We start from the raw sequence: 19,045 nt of genomic DNA, 5'->3' as shown, positions 1-19,045 counted from the left end.
CCACAATTTATCTTTCCTTTATTTAAGAGTGAGTCTGCCTCTTTATTCCCTTCTACAGTGAATTACTAAAAAAATCCAGCAAGTTGTTATTGGAACATATGGACAAGGCAGACTGTTTATTTTTCTTTTTGATGTGTCATTTCTGCTTTCAAAATTCTGCCAAAATAGAACCGTGCATTCACTACTGTATGTTGAACATACCCTTTGAAATACATGTATCCACTTCTGTAGCATCCAAAATTAAAATTAGAAAAGAAAATATATGCCATGTATTTGCAGGCTTTCCTATAGCAAACACCATTCTATAATGAATATTTTGGAGCAGTGCATTGAGAAATGCACCTAAATATATACATTTCTCTTTTCCTTAAACCAACTGGCTTCACCCCAAGGAGGAATACTGATTTAAACATAGTCTAATTGAATTTCTTCATTATACTATCTCCTTGAAAAACTCAAATCAACACTCTACAAAGAATGCATACTTTAATTACTTGCAAAATTCCATTGTCATGCATCTGTCCTCTATTCCTCAAATTATTTCTGATTATGAAATTGTGCAAAGAAAGTTTTTCTTTTCTAGTCATCATCCTTGTGCTCCCAAGACATTCAGATGTCTGAGAGCCCTGGTCATCACCATGAAAGCTCTTCTAATGTAAAACACTGAACTTTGGTATGAATGAATAAATCAGTCAAGAGAAGGAGGATTAAAAAGAAACAAACTTCTAATTAGACACAAAAAGCTAGGTAATTAATCAAAAAAGAAATGAAAGAAGTATTGGACAATTTTATGAGGTTTTGGTACAGAGTTCACATGTCTGAGAATACCACAAAATAACTAGCTTTTCTTCTGGTACCTTGGAAATCCATGAAAGACCATCTGGGGGTGTCAAAACATTTGTAAAATTAATGTACAGCCTGCAGTCACTCTATGGGACCACAATCCCTTTGGAAACATTGGAGCCAGGGGACAAACTAAACCATTGAATCTGAAAGGACTGAATCTGCTCGAATTTGACGGTGCACAGGCGTGAAATGTCATTCTTATGTGAGAAAGAAAAAGCATAGTTTTTATTCATATTCTTTGCACTAAAGAATTCTAATTATACATGGGGCCACGTTTATAGATCACATATGTGTGCATTTCCAGAACAGCAGCATTTCTTGCTGGGGACAAGTATGTTTAGAAATCCTCATTAAGAAAAAATTATCCCCCTTAAAAACCTACTGCAAGGGGGTAAAGCCTGGGGTGGGGGACACAACTGAATAGAATTAAAACAAAGTAAAATTTTAAAAAAAAGACATAAAATGTGAAAATTGTGTACGTACATTAAATCATTTATTTTTGTCACACTTCTTCACAAACTGAAAGAACACAGGGAATATTTGTTTTTGTTTCATGTAACTATACCTCAGTGCTATGATTCAAGTTTGGTACTCACTTCTTCGAAAAAATGTAACCAATAAATTATTAATTCATTGATTACAGGAATTACTTCCCAAAAAATCTTTGTTAGCTAAAAGTTAAGGCTGAGAAGTACTACTCTAAACAATATGCTCAATGAAAACAATAATTTTAAAAAAAACAAACACGCAGTCACCAGCTAATGTTAAACACACAGTTCTGACACCAGACTTAAATGAAGGCATAGAACGCAAATCTGTGTCTGTTAAGCAATCTTAAAAAACTCAGTCCTTGCAGTGCTGCCAGCCTCCAGTCTTTCATGATTTGTGCCTTTCATAGCTAGGTCCTGTTCCTGAAAAACCTCTACATGATAACACCTGTTATTCTGATATGAAGAATATTTAAAAAGGGCTTTCAGAAGTTGGCTGGTTATGGTGAAAATCTTTTTCCATATTAAGATGTCCACGTATTGAGCCAGTAGCAACACCACGTCAACTGCCTTATCTCCTTTTAAATTTGGAGAGTGGTGTACTGTTAGGCCTAGAAGATTTATACACATAGGACCACTAGCTCAGAGCTGAAAAATACTTGCAATTGTCACATCAATTATACTGGTGTCGACATACCACAGCACCTTCAAAACCCTAACATGCATAGATACATTTTTTTTTTATTATTTAAACTGAAGAGGGACTGATAGTCATCTCACTCCTACTGGTACAATCAGGAATTGGTAAAATATATATTCTTTTGTATATCGTTGTAAAGTAGAGCAGAGTGTGATTAAGAGTAGTGCATTCCAGATATTGTTACCCCGAAAACAGATTTAGGGTACCCCCAGAATAGCTCACCTACTAAACAATCTGTTTTCCTGATGTATGGGTCTCCAGGATGGCTAAGGAAATACCTGGAGGACACAGACACAGGCTTCTGATAAATGACTGACACAAAGACAGTGTTCTTTTCAAAACAAGGCACCTTTTTATTGGTGCAAATAATAATCCCTAATACAATAATAATCTAAACCACAAATCTCTTATAGCAAGTTAAAGAACACCCCAAACCATATTGCCTTACAGTTGAGATGATCCTAAGTGATGCGCCTGGCTTATGGTGATCAGTTGTTCAGAGGTGGCTGACAGCAGTTTTAAATTTTCTTTAAATCCTATGTATATACATTCTCTTTACAAATAGCACAACACAAACACACATCTTTATTAACCTAAGTGTACACATACATACCGATACTCACTACACTATATTATTCTGTAATATTGTCTGACAGACTTACTCCACGCTTGCTGACTGTTTCTTCTGGACTCTCTCTCTCTCTCTCTGCTGCTGTGTCGTTTTTACTTCTTCTCCTTCTGTTGCTGGACCAGGCAGGATACTCTGCTGCTGCTGCTACTGTCAATGGACTGCTCAGGCAAGCTTTGCTCTTCTTCTCTGTCCTTCTTGCCTGTCAGCTCCTATTCTCTCCTCCTGTCAGCCCACTGACATGCTGACTGGCCTGCCAAAACTTTTTAGACTCCTTTGATAAGATCTTCCTGTCAGATCTTTACTGCACATGCTCACCGCCATCATTCCATGCATACTCACTGCCAGTTCTATTTTTAGCATGCAGCTGTTTACCTCGGCTGACCTTTCCCTTACTTTTGAAGTATCTTGTAGGGTGACCAGATGTCCCAATTTTATAGGGAAAGTCCTGATATTCGGGGCTTTGTCTTAAATAGGCTCCTATTATCCCCTATCCCAATTTTTCACACTTGCTATCGGGTCACCCTAGTATCATGTGACCTGCAGTTTCCAATGGTGGAGTGACTCTTGCTTATTCAAAAGCGGGTCAGGAATACAAAATGGAATCTGGGGAATTTCTTTGGTATCAATGTGATTCCTACTGATGGGATTAAGTTGTTTGTAATGGCTATACAGGGACAATGGTGAGGCAAGAAGTGGCTTTCTCCCATCCAGACCCATCTTTTACAGTCAGTGTACTGCTGCTCAATTACAAATGCCATAGATGGTAGTCAAATACACTAGATAAATTTCTATTATTGAACATGCTCTTCTTATGAGCACAAGGCCTTCTGCTGAAAACAAAACCACACAGCCAGACCCCTGCACCCATTCAATACTCCACTGACTTCAATTCACAGGCATCCTGAAGCATACTGTGGCTTGCAGAATTGAGGGATCAAAGGGCTTGACCCATCAAACTCTATCCAAGATGTCCTATTAAATAAATAATTGGGCCCATAATGCCTAAAAAAATATTGATTTACTAATCTCCAAAGAGTGCAGTACTATGCTCAGTATCTGATCATTTCCATATTCCAGTGTAAAATACCCAAATATTTGAGAAAGGATAATATCTTTTCAGTAGCCTAAATCCCAGAGTATTATGTATTACCTATCCCTTTTCTAGTACCTCCAGTCTCAAAAAACTCCCAACACTATTAAATGTGAATGTAGAGAGTTGTCTCAGTAATTAACCTTTCAAAAATGAATTAATGTACAAGACTATATTTTTCAGTTCTAATGTTTTCTATTTTAACAAGTACTGGTCGGTACTTAATATGACAGTAGAGTGCCTCCTGGGGCACAAAGGGATTTAAGTAAATTTACATAAAAGGAAATAAAAAAAATTTTGGTCACACAATGGTAAAAAGCCTTTAATCCAAAAATTCAAGAACTACAACAAATGAAACATTCCTTTAAATGCTTGTGTACATTTCAATTTATTACTGATATGATGAAAATTTTATGCATGCCCCCACATAGTTTATAAAAAACTATAAATGTTACTTAACTAAATAATAAATATTTTCATTAGTGCTTAGTACAGCTCCTAAAAAAAGATGATGAAATATCAAGTTAACTAAAATGAAAGATCATCATACAGTTAGCTTGGACTCAAGATAAAAAAATTATCCTGAGACTAACACCTACTTGTCAGAACCATGAAAAGTGAAGGTCAAAGTAACTTGTCATGTCCATCTTCCTGCTAATAAAAGACTGTTCTCTATACTATACTGTCCTACATTTTTCTCCAATTATTCTAAAACAGTCAGGCAAAAGAACTTCCATTACTTGATTTGGCAAACTAGTTCAATATTTGTAAACTGTTCCAACTGCACTCCCTCTTAGTCATCATACAGCCAAACTACACACACTACATTTTTTTGAACTCTTCTCATAAGTCAATTCCTCCATCCCTAATTGCTCTAAATTCCTCCTGACTTTCTATTAGTCAGGGCTCAGAATTTTAAGCTTTACTTTAGGCAGAATTTCACTAGTTTTCAATGATGAGATTATCACTTTCCTAACCCATGGGAATGATGCATCTGTATAAACTCTACCCATATTGATCACAATTCTGCCTTTCTGTCTTCTGCTGTAGTATCCACATTCCAAGTTTAAGGTAGAACAGATCCTGAAATCCAGATATTTGAGAATGCCCCCAGGATTGCATTCCTCTCTACACCTCTGGAACATCTGTCCACTGGTGTCCAGTATCCTTTTACTATTTTCTTCAGTTATATTGCATGGCTTTCTAAAATGATCAAACACATCAACCTTGTATTCATTTCTTTTCCCTAAGGAAATCACTGATGACTATGTGGACTACTAAATGGAAATTCCCCAGTATCCCTCAGAATATCCTTTGCCCACTTTGTCACATCTTGTCCTGGATCCTGCAAAGTATTTCTCCCCCGCCCATTTTGATCAATTTCTTTCATGTGTTTTTGATTTTACACCAAAAGCATTCTCTTATCCCTAGAGGGACTTTGTATTTTAGTCCCATCATAACTGCTAGTTCTTTTCAATCTGCTGGGATAGTCCTGCTCATTTAAAATCTTATATGAATTCCACTCTAAATGGAATGTCAAATGTTTTGTAAAGCTGCTCTTGCTGCTAATCAATAAAAAAAAATTTAAAAAAATCACCTGAGGGCTTTTATCTATATATAGACTGGTGAAAGAGCAAGAGTACATCCTATCAGGCTATTCATTATTTAATATGGTAAAATATATTTCTGGCTACCTCAAGCAATTTTAAAAGGTTTTTTTTAAATCTGTGCTATTTTTGCTTCTGAAACAAGAGAAGGGAGAGACTGAACATTTCTTACCCGCACTATTTCACAGTCAACATTTAATTCTGCAGCAACAGCTTCAATTTTTTCTCTGCAGACTGAGCCCAGGCTGGTCATGCCATTATCCCAGTATTTCTTGAGAGTGGCTAAATCTCGGTCACTAAACTGTGTGCGGTCCTGTAGCTGTAAGACAAGAAGTTATGATTAGAACAAGATATAAAAAAAGGCTTTCAGGTGATACTGCCTTGTTCACAAATGAAGTACTTTGGAATTACAAAACCAAAAATCACTTCATGGCCTTCCATTTCCTTAGCTTTTCTGTTCTTTAAATTCTCTCATATTAGTTTCCCTGAAGATGTCAATTTTTAAATCTATCTAGATTGTCACAGAGTTCTCTGGGATTCACCTCTGTTGGTGGTTTTAGAACCAATGCAAGTTTTAAATGTGCTAGCATTGTTTAATTCCATCTTATTTGATTTGTTTTATTTCATTTTTATAAGATTTCATGAGTAATCATGGGGCATTTTTTGCTTCAGCTGTTTACTTTCTCTTCACCCCATTATGCGTATTATCCCTTGGGGGTGGAGAAAGTTGCCTTTTTTTTTTTGTTTTTGTCAGAACCTTTTTATCTTACTGATAACTACAATACATGCATAATTCAAAGGATTCCAAGCCCCCTAAAGAGAACCCTTTTATGTTTATATGGTAGGCTCTGGAGTTTAAATTGTTTTCACTATTTATGATTTACCAAATGTTGTGTTTTGATAAAACTGCACATGATAGTAGACAACAGATATAAAAAAGACACTGGAAAATGATTCTGAGATTACCTACCATTTCCTTCATTTGTATGGTTGTGTATTAAAAATGTGTTATGTATGTTATACTGCACTGCAAGTAAAACCATTAGTTCCAGTAACTCGTTAGTCCAACTATCTTAATCATTGTTTCCATTTCCTCACGCCGACAAATAGATTTGTCACCTCTTGCTGCGAAGAATCCATAGAGGCAGCTATTTTTGAAGTCTACATAAAGAGATAGCAGAAACACATCTGCAGATGCATAGTTATTTATTATTTACACCAATTACTGGAATTATATATTTAAAACCAAGATTTCTATGTCGGAGGAGAAGAGAATTTTCAAATAAAAAGTTATTAAAACATTAATTTTAAAATGAGTCATCAAAATTAGTGGAACCAAAATTATCGCTAAGATTTTTGATAGAATCCAATATTGTCCTCTCTCTCTTTAGTTAAAAGTATCTGCTGTTTTCTCCCTTTTTAAATAAATGCTTAACAAGTCATTAAAAGAACTTCAGCTTCTTCAGTGCTAAATTAATATAAAATAGGTGTGCCAAATTATAGTTTGTTTTCTAGGAAAATAATGTCCTGTTTAGAGTGATTATATAATTCAGCACATGTATAGTGTAGTATTAACAGATTATATTCACTACCAAAAAATACTCCAAATACTCCCCTGCTATGTACAAAAAGAAAAAGGAGTACTTGTGGCACCTTAGAGACTAACAAATTTATTAGAGCATAAGCTTTCGTGAGCTACAGCTCACTTCATCGGATGCATTTGGTGGAAAAAACAGAGGAGAGATTTATATACACACACACAGAGAACATGAAACAATGGGTTTATCATACACACTGTAAGGAGAGTGATCACTTAAGATAAGCCATCACCAACAGCGGGGGGGGGGGGAAGGAGGAAAACCTTTCATGGTGACAAGCAGGTAGGCTAATTCCAGCAGTTAACAAGAATATCAGAGGAACAGTGGGGGGTGGGGTGGGAGGGAGAAATACCATGGGGAAATAGTTTTACTTTGTGTAATGACTCATCCATTCCCAGTCTCTATTCAAGCCTAAGTTAATTGTATCCAGTTTGCAAATTAATTCCAATTCAGCAGTCTCTCGTTGGAGTCTGTTTTTGAAGCTTTTTTGTTGAAGGATAGCCACTCTTAGGTCTGTGATCGAGTGACCAGAGAGATTGAAGTGTTCTCCAACTGGTTTTTGAATGTTATAATTCTTGACGTCTGATTTGTGTCCATTCATTCTTTTACGTAGAGACTGTCCAGTTTGGCCAATGTACATGGCAGAGGGGCATTGCTGGCACATGATGGCATATATCACATTGGTAGATGCGCAGGTGAACGAGCCTCTGATAGTGTGGCTGATGTGATTAGGCCCTATGATGGTATCCCCTGAATAGATATGTGGACAGAGTTGGCAACGGGCTTTGTTGCAAGGATAGGTTCCTGGGTTAGTGGTTCTGTTGTGTGGTGTGTGGTTGCTGGTGAGTATTTGCTTCAGATTGGGGGGCTGTCTGTAATGTTCCCAATGTTTCACAATATTCTAGGATGATAGTTCTCTTGCTGCAAGGAGACAGAGCAATATGGCAGCTTTTTCAAGGTGAAAGTGCTAAAACACAACCACTGCAAGACAGGGCAGGTTCTGTTGCTAAAATTAAACCACCTAACAGTATATACCTTCAACCTCATGCCAGCATTCTATTACCCATAAGAACATACAAATGGCCCTACTGGGTTAGGCCAAAAGTCCATCTAGCCCTGTATCCTGTGGCTAATGCCAGGTACCCCAAAGGGAATGAACATAACAGGTAATCATCAAGTGATCCATCCCCTGTCGCCCATTCCCAGCTTCTGACAAACAGAGGCTAGGGATACCATTCCTGCCCATTCTGGTTAATAACCATTGATGGACCTATCCTCCATGAACTTATGTAGTTATGAACCCGGTTATAGTCTTGGCCTTCACAACATCTTCTGGCAAGGAGTTCCACAGGTTGACCACCAACACAACACATAGCTTGATCAAACATCCACTACTAACAGTGTTAGCAATGGTTAATTTTGCAATGAGGTATGTGGTGTGGAGAACTGGGGGCAGAGCTAAAGTTGCAGTGTGCAGTAAATTGTGAGAACAGTAGGATGATTCCGGGGGGAGGGAGAAGAGAGAAAGTATAGAGGGTAAGTTCTGTTAAGTAACCTAACTTTTCATTTCCTCACTTTTGTGGGTTTGAGCCAGGTAGGTTATGTGTATAGCAACCCTAATGACTTACAATGGTGTTTTGTGTTTTAAAATATGAAGAAATTAAGTAGGGAGTGTTAACTCTCTTTCCCTGGACAACTTGTGACGGACAGTAATTGTGTGCTTTCCCTTTGACAAATTAAAAAACACTGAAGTAGCAATTCAGCCCAAGTACCGAATCTTGTTTTAATTTTTTTATATTAATAAACAGAATATTTTAAAGTGATGAATGTATCTGTGGCACTGACATTTCCCACAAGGCATTTTAAAAAAAGCCCTGTTGTTGTGACCATAATAGTAGAGATGGGCAAGCTAATTAAGACTCCAGTCTGCCTTGAGCAGAGTGCTTGGCGGTGTGTCAATGAAAGAGGAATAATAAAGACAGACAAGTGAGAGAGAACATTTTGGCATTACTTTCTGGGGGCCACAATGACCTCATACTTGTCTATTGTCTGTCCTTCAGTGCTTATACTTGTACAGCACATGTCATCTCCTTTTGTCCTACCCATATGTACAGTGACCCTTTCTAGCTAGATAAGCACTCTGTATGATGTGTTAGCAATCTCCTATAATTGTTTTTATAGAATTTTTATTAGAGAAATCAAATTACTGCAGTTTGCTCCCTGTCATTGTTAAGCACCACAGACAACAGAAACAAAGTACCTAGCGGGTCGCTGCATGTAGGAAAAAAAAGTCTGAACGGACTCGATCAAAGCAAATACGTCTTAAAGTAAAACTGTGGGAATTGCCCACTGGCGACATCTCTACAGAAACCTTGTTTTTCCACTTACTGCTGTCATACAGAAGAAATTTAAGACAGTTTTGGTTTTACCTCCTTGTCAGAAAAACACTCTAGCCTTTAAGATGCCACTAGCCAAATAACATTTTCCTTCATTTACATGTCAAATCAGGTATTTTAAATTGCTACTGTACATCTCCTTCAAGAGCAAGTATAAGGAAAAGCATGCTGATATTGCTTCTAGGCAGAAATAGGGGGGACAAGTTTCTTCACCTGACAACTAAAATAGGAAATAAAATCTACTCTAAGGATTCCAGATAGCAAAGACAAATTTGAGGGTGGGGGGAAAAGAAATATATTTAAACACAAGACAGAGTACTCAGTTAGAAAATGGTTCTTACTAGGAAAGTTTTACATCACAATGGAAATACATACGTTTCTCGCAAAACCTAGAAAAGGGAAGCCTCATCACAACACCCTAGAACCCCAATTCTAGCAAGACCTTTGCATCTGCAAGCCATCTCTTACTTCTCTTCTGCTTTAACTTCTGTTTCCTCCTTCTACACCTCTTTCACTTTTTGGTCCAAGTCTTTGCTTTGTACTTCCAGGTATCAAATGATGGGTAAATGTTTACCCCCGGAATTAAATTTATCAGTTTTGTTATCCATATTCTGAAAAGCAGATTGTGAGAGTCTTCTGGTGAAAAGCTTCAAAAATTAGCTTCAAAAAGCAGTCCTAGTGAGCAAACTGAGTCAACAACTCTGCCAGACTCTGGGTTATATGCTGCTTATACCAGGGATTCTCAATCTTTTTCTTTCGGAGGCCCTCTCAACATGCTATTAAAAACTCCATGGCCTACCTGTGCCACAACAGCTGTTTTTCTGCATATAAAAGCCTGGGCCAGCATTGGGGGGAGCAAAGAGGGCAGTTGCCTGGGGCCCCATGCCACAGGGGCCCCCCACAAAGCTATATTGCTCACGCTTCGGCTTCAACCCCGAGTGATGAGGTTCAGGGCCCTGGGCTTCAGACCCATGCAGTGAGGGATTGGCTTTCTGCCCTGGGTCCCAGTGAGTCTATTACCACTGATCCTATTTGTCAAACCCTCTAAAGCCTGCCCGTGGCCCCCCAACCCCTAGTTGAGAACCACTGGCTTATACAATGGGTGGGTGCGTGGGTGTGGGTGTGTGGGCAACATTTTTTATAAGAAATTATCCAGTTTGCATATTATGGGCACTGCTGGCATTCAGCCAAGTGTCACAGAATACGCACAATATATCTAAAAAAGTTTTGTTGCAAAATTAATACCTAAAGTTGGTAAGATCCATTAAATTTCAATGGCACTTTCCTATCATGTTACTGCCTTTTGAGCACTGGCTCTGACTTCCCAACTTTTATGCATTTGTTGAAGATGTTTCAGAGAAAATGTACCAAAGCTATACAGGAACAGTATAACTTAATTTTAAATACTCAAGCAATTTAATAACATCAATATTAAATAATTAGAATTTTTAAATATCAGTTCTGGGTATTATATGTTGTAGCTTCCATAAAAGGAGATGTTTACACCTAAAAAATACCATTTACCCAAGCTGGTTTATTTAAAGTAGACTGAATTTGCATTTATTGCCTCTGAGATTCACTGCATTAAACTATATTAAAAAAACCCCACCTTACTAAAATGTTCATTTCTTTCTTTCACCCAGAACAGACATATGATAATCCAGAATTACCTTCCTATTCTTTAAAGATACAATCTACTTCATTCTGATGTACAGACCAAACCTATAACCTGAGAAATGAAAGATTCAAATGTTCACTGAGCCATTTTATAAAGTTTCTATTAGGAATCTATCATTCATTAATTTTGTCTCATTGTATATGTCATGATAACAAGATGGCTTTTATAGAAGTTATGTCTTCTTTCATGAAAATCTGAAATTTGATCAGTAGCAGAGGCAAGACTTGATTTAATTTAAATTAATGAAATTGCTTAAAAACAAATACCCTCTCTGCCCCGCAAACTCTATCACTGAGACTGAGATGGGAAAAACAAATACTTTAATAAAACATATTTTATTAGAGCATGCAGATTATCAATCTCAAAAGCCTACTAAAATAGTCTTCTTTCAATGTGCTTTTTTACTCATTTCAGACAACACAATAATACGTGTCTGTTTTTATTCATTATTTCTTCTTGATTTTAGGACACATACCCCTACATGTTCTCATATTGTATCTTTAAATACTCCATAAATTATATTTATATATTTAACCACAGTAACAGAAGTTACTGCCTGTTTCTTTATAAAAGGGATAGGTCAACTTCTGACCATATATATTACTCAAACCTAAAAATTCAGTTTTTACTTTATTTCGTTCCAGAAGTCAGAATGCTCTCCCTTTTTAAACAGTGACCCATTAGCACTATGCCAGATTAGCTGCATTATAACACATTCACAAAAACCTAACAGCCTTGATACAAGTGTTTGGATTAAAATGTACATCCTTTAATAGGGTTCCTGTAATGGATAACTATATCAGGAAAACAGATCTATAATTCTCTACTACACTCCTCCTTAGAAGCCATCATACACTCCAGTCCCCATTAATATAGGTAAATTAGTGAGGACACTCCACCCGACCCTCGTCATGAGAGAGAGAGAGAGAGAGAGAGAGAGTGTGTGTGTGTGTGTGTGAGAGAGAGAGAGAGAGCAAGCATTTTATTTTTAGAAATGGAGTTACTGGCGAACCACCACCACAAATAACTTCAGCAGGTGGGGGAGGAGATCATCCACTTGGAATCCACACAACTAGGGGAGCACGTTGCACTAAGAGGTTACTAGTTCTTCACTCTCCCTAGAGCTACATAAAACCTTATACAGACACTCCTCAGGTTACACAAGACCCAACTTATGCAAATTTGCACTTACAGAAAAAGTTCCGTAAGCCAGAAATAGGATTTTCAAGTTCCGGAAATTTTTGCGTAACATACAGGTTTCTGACTTATGCAAAATTTGAGTTACACAAGGCTTTCCAGAATGGAATGATTGCGTAAGTCGGGGGGCATCTGTAGACCTCTGCTGAGATTGGAACCTGATGGGTGGGAGAAACATGCAAGAAGTCTGGCGTCAGCCTGAAACAATAGGCCAAAAATCGTGTGAACTGCCTGTCTTCATTTCAGAGTGTTGATATTTTGCCAACTATTTCACTGATGAGTTTAGAACAGGGGTGGGCAAACTATGGCCCACAGACCGCATCCGGCTCATCGGACCTTTTAATCCAGCCCCTGAGCTCCTGCTGGGAAGCAGGGTTGGGAGCTTTCTCCACTCCGGTGCTCCAGCTGGGGAGCAGGGTCGGTGGCTTGCCTGGCTCTGCTCCGCGCATGCAGCAGCTCCATTCGGCTTCCGGAAGCAGGGGCAGCCACGGGGGCTCCACATGTTGCCCCACCCCAAGTGTTGGCTCTGCAGCTCCCATTAGCTGGGAAATGCGGCCAATGAGAGCTGTGGGGGGCAGTGCCCGTGGACAGGGCAGCACGCAGATCGGCATGGTCCCATCTCTGCGTCGGAGGCAGGGGCAGGACGCTGTTTCCAGGAGACGCTTCAGGTAAGGGCCACCCGGATCCTGCACCCAAGCCCCCTCCCCCCCGACACCCCAACTGCCTGCCCAAGCCCCGATTGCCCTCCAAATCCTTTGATCCCAGGCTGGAGCATCTTCCTGCACCCCAAACCTCTCATCCCCAGCCCCACCACAGAATCTGCATCCCCAGCCAGAACCCTCATCCTTCCCATGTGCCCCAATCCCCTGCCCCAGCCAGCCCTCCATACAATTTCCAGGTTGAGATGTGGCTCTCAGGCCAAAAAGTTTGCCCACTCCTGTTTTAGAAGAACCATTCAACCAGGATACTCATCTCCTAGTCTTAGGGCTAGTCTACACAGTTTTTGCACTGATTTAGCTATATTGGCTTAGAAACCAAGCTAATGCAGTTATATCAATATAGAAGTAAAAAGAAAAGGAGTACTTGTGGCACCTTAGAGACTAACAAATTTATTAGAGCATAAGCTTTCGTGAGCTACAGTTCACTTCATCGGATGCAACTTCTACCCCCATCCGCCAATCCCATAACTATAATTCAGTTACGTGTTTTCAATTAAAAAATTTGCAAGACAATGAATGCTGAAAATTCAAGGTCAAAGTAAAGTAAATAGAATTTGACAGCAAAATAGACATCAGAATGGTTCCATACCGATTCTATTTGTTTTCGTATTTAATTCATTTAGAATCTCACTTTTTGAGTTTGCCAGCAGCTGCCAAAGAATTTCCTGTCAGCTGCACTGGCATACCACAGAAACCAGGGAACCTTGCAGTGGAACTTAGGTCCAGCTTGCCATGAAAATAACAAGGCCCCAAAAAAGATTATATTGCTTGAATTTTAGAGATCTTAAAACTTGCCTTCCTTCACCTTGATTAAGAAGATTGCTGTTAAGAGGCAGTACTGATAGCCTATTTTGTCCAAAAGAACATTGCCTACAATAGGGGCTTTGAAGGTGAGGATAGTTCAATGCAAAGTAAATACAAAAAAAAAAAAAAAAAAGCAGATTGGGGAAATAATGAGGGAATTTATAGAGGTGTATAGGAATCTTCGAGGAGGAAAGAAGAGTTAGTCAGTGAGCCAGAGATTACAGCAAAGAACCGTAAACCCGGAGAATCCTAACAGTAATTCAACAATGCAAATATATCAACCGTTGTGACCTTCCATTCTATTCAGGTTCGTAAGAATCTGAATGCCTCATTATGCGACATGACTAGAATGTGTAATGTGTGGGTTTCTTTCTTTGTCTTCCCAGGGAGAAACTGTGCGGTCTCCCCATCAATAATTTAATATAGTATATGTACACTGCAGTCTGTTTATGCTAGCAAAAGCAAGGCTGAAGTACACTTTGATTGGAATATGGTGAAGCTAGTAGTGGTTCTTATTCTTATGGGAGTTTATTCCAGTTTTGGACTGATCCCAAAGAAAACTGTCTCCAAAGAGCTTTACCTTGCAAGAGTCAGTTTTATTGTGCCGGAGTGGCCATGGCTCTTATCAAAAAGCATGAGGTTACCTTTTAGGTATCCTGGGCCCAGATCATTGAGTGTCTTAAAGAGGAGGACGCAGACCTTGAATTTGACATAGTATTCAATGGGGAGCCAGTGTAAAGAGCAGAGGACAGGTCTGATGTACTCATGACATACCAAGTTACCAAGGAGATGTGCTAATGCATTCTGTACTAGACTAGATAAGAGTTTTCTTGAGGACTGACAACTCTGCACCCAAGTAGATAGAATCACAGGGCTAGAAGGGACCACCAGAGTAACAATGCCGCAATCCATTTGGGAAGTGAGAAATGCATTTTTCATTGATGCCAGATAATCATCTGTCAGGATCAGATGCCATCTCTTGTCCAGCCATAGAAATCAGAACTTAATATATGTATTTCTGTATTTTGTTTTTATAGCTTAGTAAAAAAACAAAGAATATTTTCTCTGGTTGAAAAAGAACTAATGAGAAGTGAGAAAATAAGAGGGAAACCAAGATGCTATGATCCCAACATGATCCTCCAGTCTGTCAATATCTCAGACTTTTTGGTAAACATATATTTATACTTGAGTGTTTTTCATCCTAAAGTCCTTCTCACATGGTATATATAGGATACCAGTGAAGTGCAACCATCTCTGGGATGAAGGGCAGCACGCATCTGTCTCATAGCACAGTTCACAAGAGTAAGGTGAGCAAAACTTTGTAGCCACAGACACTGAATCAAACCACCAAAGAAATGCCATGAAATCTTTTGGCCTAAACTGTTGCTTGGTCTGAAGAAAGGGAGGTGGTGAAAGAAGACACAAAAGGGTTTTCATTCCTTTACCCTGGTGTCTACATACAAAGGTCGGTAATAATAGTCCTTGAACTCCCTTAGCATATGGACTGCTTCCAGCTATCACCAGCATCAGCTACTCTGACAAGACTGGGATAGGATGGGGTGAGTCTAGTCCCATTGCTCCTGATTTCTTACCCATTAGCCAGCAGAACTGTTAGTACAAGGTGGGGGAGGTATACATTGCTCCTATTCAAAAAGTAGCAGAATTGTCCTCCAAAATAAATTCGCCTAAAGCTCCTGCAATTCAGGACAAGTTCCCTTGCAGGTCTCCTGCAGCTTTGATGCTTCTCCATGACCCTCACATGGACCAGCCACAGTCTGATTCTTAACATACACAAAGTAGACAGAACCTCTTTTTAAGATCTCATTCGTAACACACACACATACAGTAAACTGCATAGCCTTAACACATCTGTTTCAGAAGGAAGAAGGGCTGAAAGGCCTCTGCTGAGATCTGAACTTGTGTTCAGAGTGTCTTTGTATTCCAGCAATGTTTAGCCCATAACCCCTCACATTGTGATTCCATGTTCTAGGCAAAACTTCAATGCTGTGGCTCAAAAAGACCAATTTCTACCCTTGACTGTGGGCAATTAAAACAGAACTAAGGAATACCAGAATTCCAGTGTCACTCTTGTAGATGGGGTAAAGATAGGGGAGTCTGGAAGTATCATTCTAGTTAACTTATTTTGGTTTAATGGGTAGCACAATGTCCATCTCAGAGTGAGAGTGAATACACTAGAGAAGAGATTTTGCAACACTATCTTGTTTATCACAGCTGTTGGATGAATACTTGTTTCTTTTTAAACTGCAAAGTTAAAAACCCACAACACCCAAAAATATCCAAGTTTTCACTCATATCAAAACACAAGTCTCAATAACCTTAATTACATGTGGAGTAGCAATAACAGCTATAGTTAAGTTTAATTACTGTTTCCACTCTAGTTTCTCAATTGTTCAACTTTGTTTTTTCAAATTTTCACATTTTGGGCTGAAGTTTTCCAAGATTTGCTTCTACCATTGTGATTTTAAAGGAAGTTTTAGCAAGAATGATCCAGACACTTTAAAAAAAAGCAAAAACACAACACACATTTCTTCAACTTAAAAATAAAAGACCATACTACAGCTGAAATGGGCAGGAATTTTTCCTGGTCAGAAAAACTTTTCACTGTGCAGCCGCACCTGTATGCCTAGTGCAGCCTTCCTTCTCTGTACATTTTATAAGCTTTGTGAATAAGCTGTGCAAACATAAAAAACAGTTATTCACCTTCTCCTACTGTTGTTCTTTGAGGTGTTTTGCATATGTCCATTACACTAAGTGTGTGTACATCCCATGTACTTGTGCCAGAGCGTTTCCCCTGGCAAGACGCATGGGGCAGCCATGCCTTCACCATAGTGTTCCTCATACACCAAACTGAGAATATTAAGGGGCAGAGCTGCCGTGTGTGTCCTTCAGTTCCTTCGTACCCGACTTTTAGATGATAGACTTTGCTGCATTGCAGAAGGGGGTGAGTCAGGTAACGGACACATGCAACACATCTCAATGGGTGACAGGTATACGAAGGTGAGTAATTGTTTTTTCTTCGAGTAACTGCATATTTCCATTACACCAGGTGACTCTCAAGCAGTTTCTGGGGGAGCTAGGAGTCTCAGTGGAAGAGAGACTGCAGAACTGCTTTTCTTACATTAGCATCTTCTCTTGATGTGGTTGTAATGTCTAGCAAAAGTGTGGGCTGAAAACCATGTTGCTGCTCTATACAGATATCCACGACAGGAACATTTCCCACAAATACTGTAGAGATTGAGTGTGCAGAGAGCTTTTCTACAAGCGTGATGTCCTGGATCTTGTAGCACATAACAATTCAGCTAGTGATCCATTTGGAAAGTTGTACTGTGATAGGATGTCTCCCTATTCATTCTGAGTAGGAGACAAACAACTGGGAAGAGACCCAAAAGGCTTTGTTCTTTTCAGATAAAAAGCTCGTGCTCAGCAAATATCCAGAGTGTAGAGCTTTTGCTCATCTTTTTGAGTATGAGGCCATGCAAAGAAGATTGGTAAATACAAAGATAGATTGGGGTGGAATCAGATACTACTTTGGAGAGAAACTTAGGGTTTAGCCCAAACTGTACAGCATTCTTGTAAAAAACCTATATGGACAGTCACTAGAACATGTAATTCCCCCATTCTTCTTGCTGAGGCAATGGCTATTAGATAGGCCACCTTTGCAGAAAGGTGTAACAAATGGGTAATTAACAGTTTGAAAGGGAGCCCATAAGGGCTAACAACACTAAATTCAAATCCCAATATGAAGTAGGGTCCCTGATAGGAGGGAACAATCTTTCTAGACCTTTAAGAAACCGTTAAGGTGGTCATAGGATTGGAGAATGCAGTCCCATGACATGAGAGTGAAACTCCAAAATTGTGACAAGGTGCACTTTTATATAGAGCTGACCACCGAACCTTACTCTTAAGGTGCAAGAAATAATCAAAAATCTATTGGATAGTAGATTGCATAGGAGACTCAGGGGATATTTACTCCGCAATTAAATGCCCAGATCTAGCCCATGTCAGCTGACTCAGGCTCACGGCGCTCAGGCTGTGGGCTATAAAACTGCAGTGTAGATGTTCAGGCTTGGGCTGGAGCCCAGATTTGGGGCTCCCGAACAGGGAATGGTCCCAGAGCCCAGGGTCCAGCCTGGACCCAAAACATCTACACCACAATTTTACAGCACCACAGCCAGAGCCCTGGGAGCCTGAGTCAGCTGATATAGGCCAACCTCAGGTGTTTAATTGCAGTGTAGACATACTCACCCAGATAAAGAAATGTTTCCACTTATTAAGGTATGTAGCACTTGTGGATGGTTTCCCAGTATTTAAGTAGGACTAACTAAAAACTGAACATTCACTGCAATCTTCACGGAAGGAACAGACAGACAGAATACTCCGATCGAACATGGATGGTAGGAAGGAACTGAAGGATGAGGAAGGCTCCACCCCTTTATAGCTTCAGAGGGAGCACAAGGAGCACCAGTGAACAAACATGGCCACCATTAGAGAAAACTCTCTGGCACCATAGCATGAGATGCACGCATCCGTTGTGTAATGGACATATGCCACTCTAATAACTTTGCATACAGAGCATATGATTGTTCAGTCAAAAATTGGTCAAAATCAACCAAATTTCACTGGAACACTTAAAAGCATTTCTCTTCAGTGAGGGTTATATCCATGCCACTGTACAGAGAAGTAAGGCTGAACAACAGTTACATATCTAGCTAACTCAGTCACACAGGGAAAGTTTTTAAGACAAGAAAGAATGAACAGAGGGATGTTTTCAGGTAGGATGAGGGCAAATCTCATGGGCACACTTTGGCAAAAATTTTCAAACCTGAATGTTTAAAGTTAGACAATTCAGTCCATAGCTAGGCAAGGCCATAAGTGTCCTGATTTTTTGAAGGTGCTGAGCACCCATTATACATTAAGTCCGTGCCATCCACTCCCAGCCTCCTCTCCTCATAAGAGACTTGTCAGGAATGTGTCAAGGATGGGAGAGGAGGCCCTCTGGCAATCTCCAGCCAGCAGAGCCGCCCCATGGGGCCACTGCATCCAAAGTGTGTAACAGCAGCCCAGAGGCTGCTCTTATTGATGCCAAAAGAAGACAAAGGTGGCCTTAATCGACATTTGCTTTCCCACATGGGGTCCTGAGCTTGAAGATCAGACTATGTATGTCAATTCCATTTCTCCTTCTGATGATGTTACAGATGGAAACCTAAAACCATACTGAAAGACTTCTGAAGATTCTTTTAGAATGAGTGCAATTTATGCATCATGCCATT

General features: G+C 39.4%; 1 protein-coding gene across 5 annotated transcripts in view; it reads right to left on the bottom strand.

The window, feature by feature from the left end:
• HDX (highly divergent homeobox) overlaps positions 1-19,045 on the bottom strand; it is an 88,563-nt gene that overhangs the window by 31,003 nt on the left and 38,515 nt on the right. For all 5 annotated transcript variants that reach the window (XM_038416951.2, XM_038416952.2, XM_043492114.1 and 2 more), the window contains one exon: positions 5,535-5,681. In XM_038416951.2, the coding sequence (XP_038272879.1) occupies positions 5,535-5,681 (147 nt within the window). The remainder of the gene's footprint in view (positions 1-5,534; positions 5,682-19,045) is intronic.

Source organism: Dermochelys coriacea, chromosome 9, assembly GCF_009764565.3.
Source record: "Dermochelys coriacea isolate rDerCor1 chromosome 9, rDerCor1.pri.v4, whole genome shotgun sequence".
NCBI lineage: Eukaryota > Metazoa > Chordata > Testudines > Dermochelyidae > Dermochelys > Dermochelys coriacea.
The sequence above is the reverse complement of the archived record's forward strand: the minus strand, read 5'-3'. Positions and strand labels throughout refer to the sequence as shown.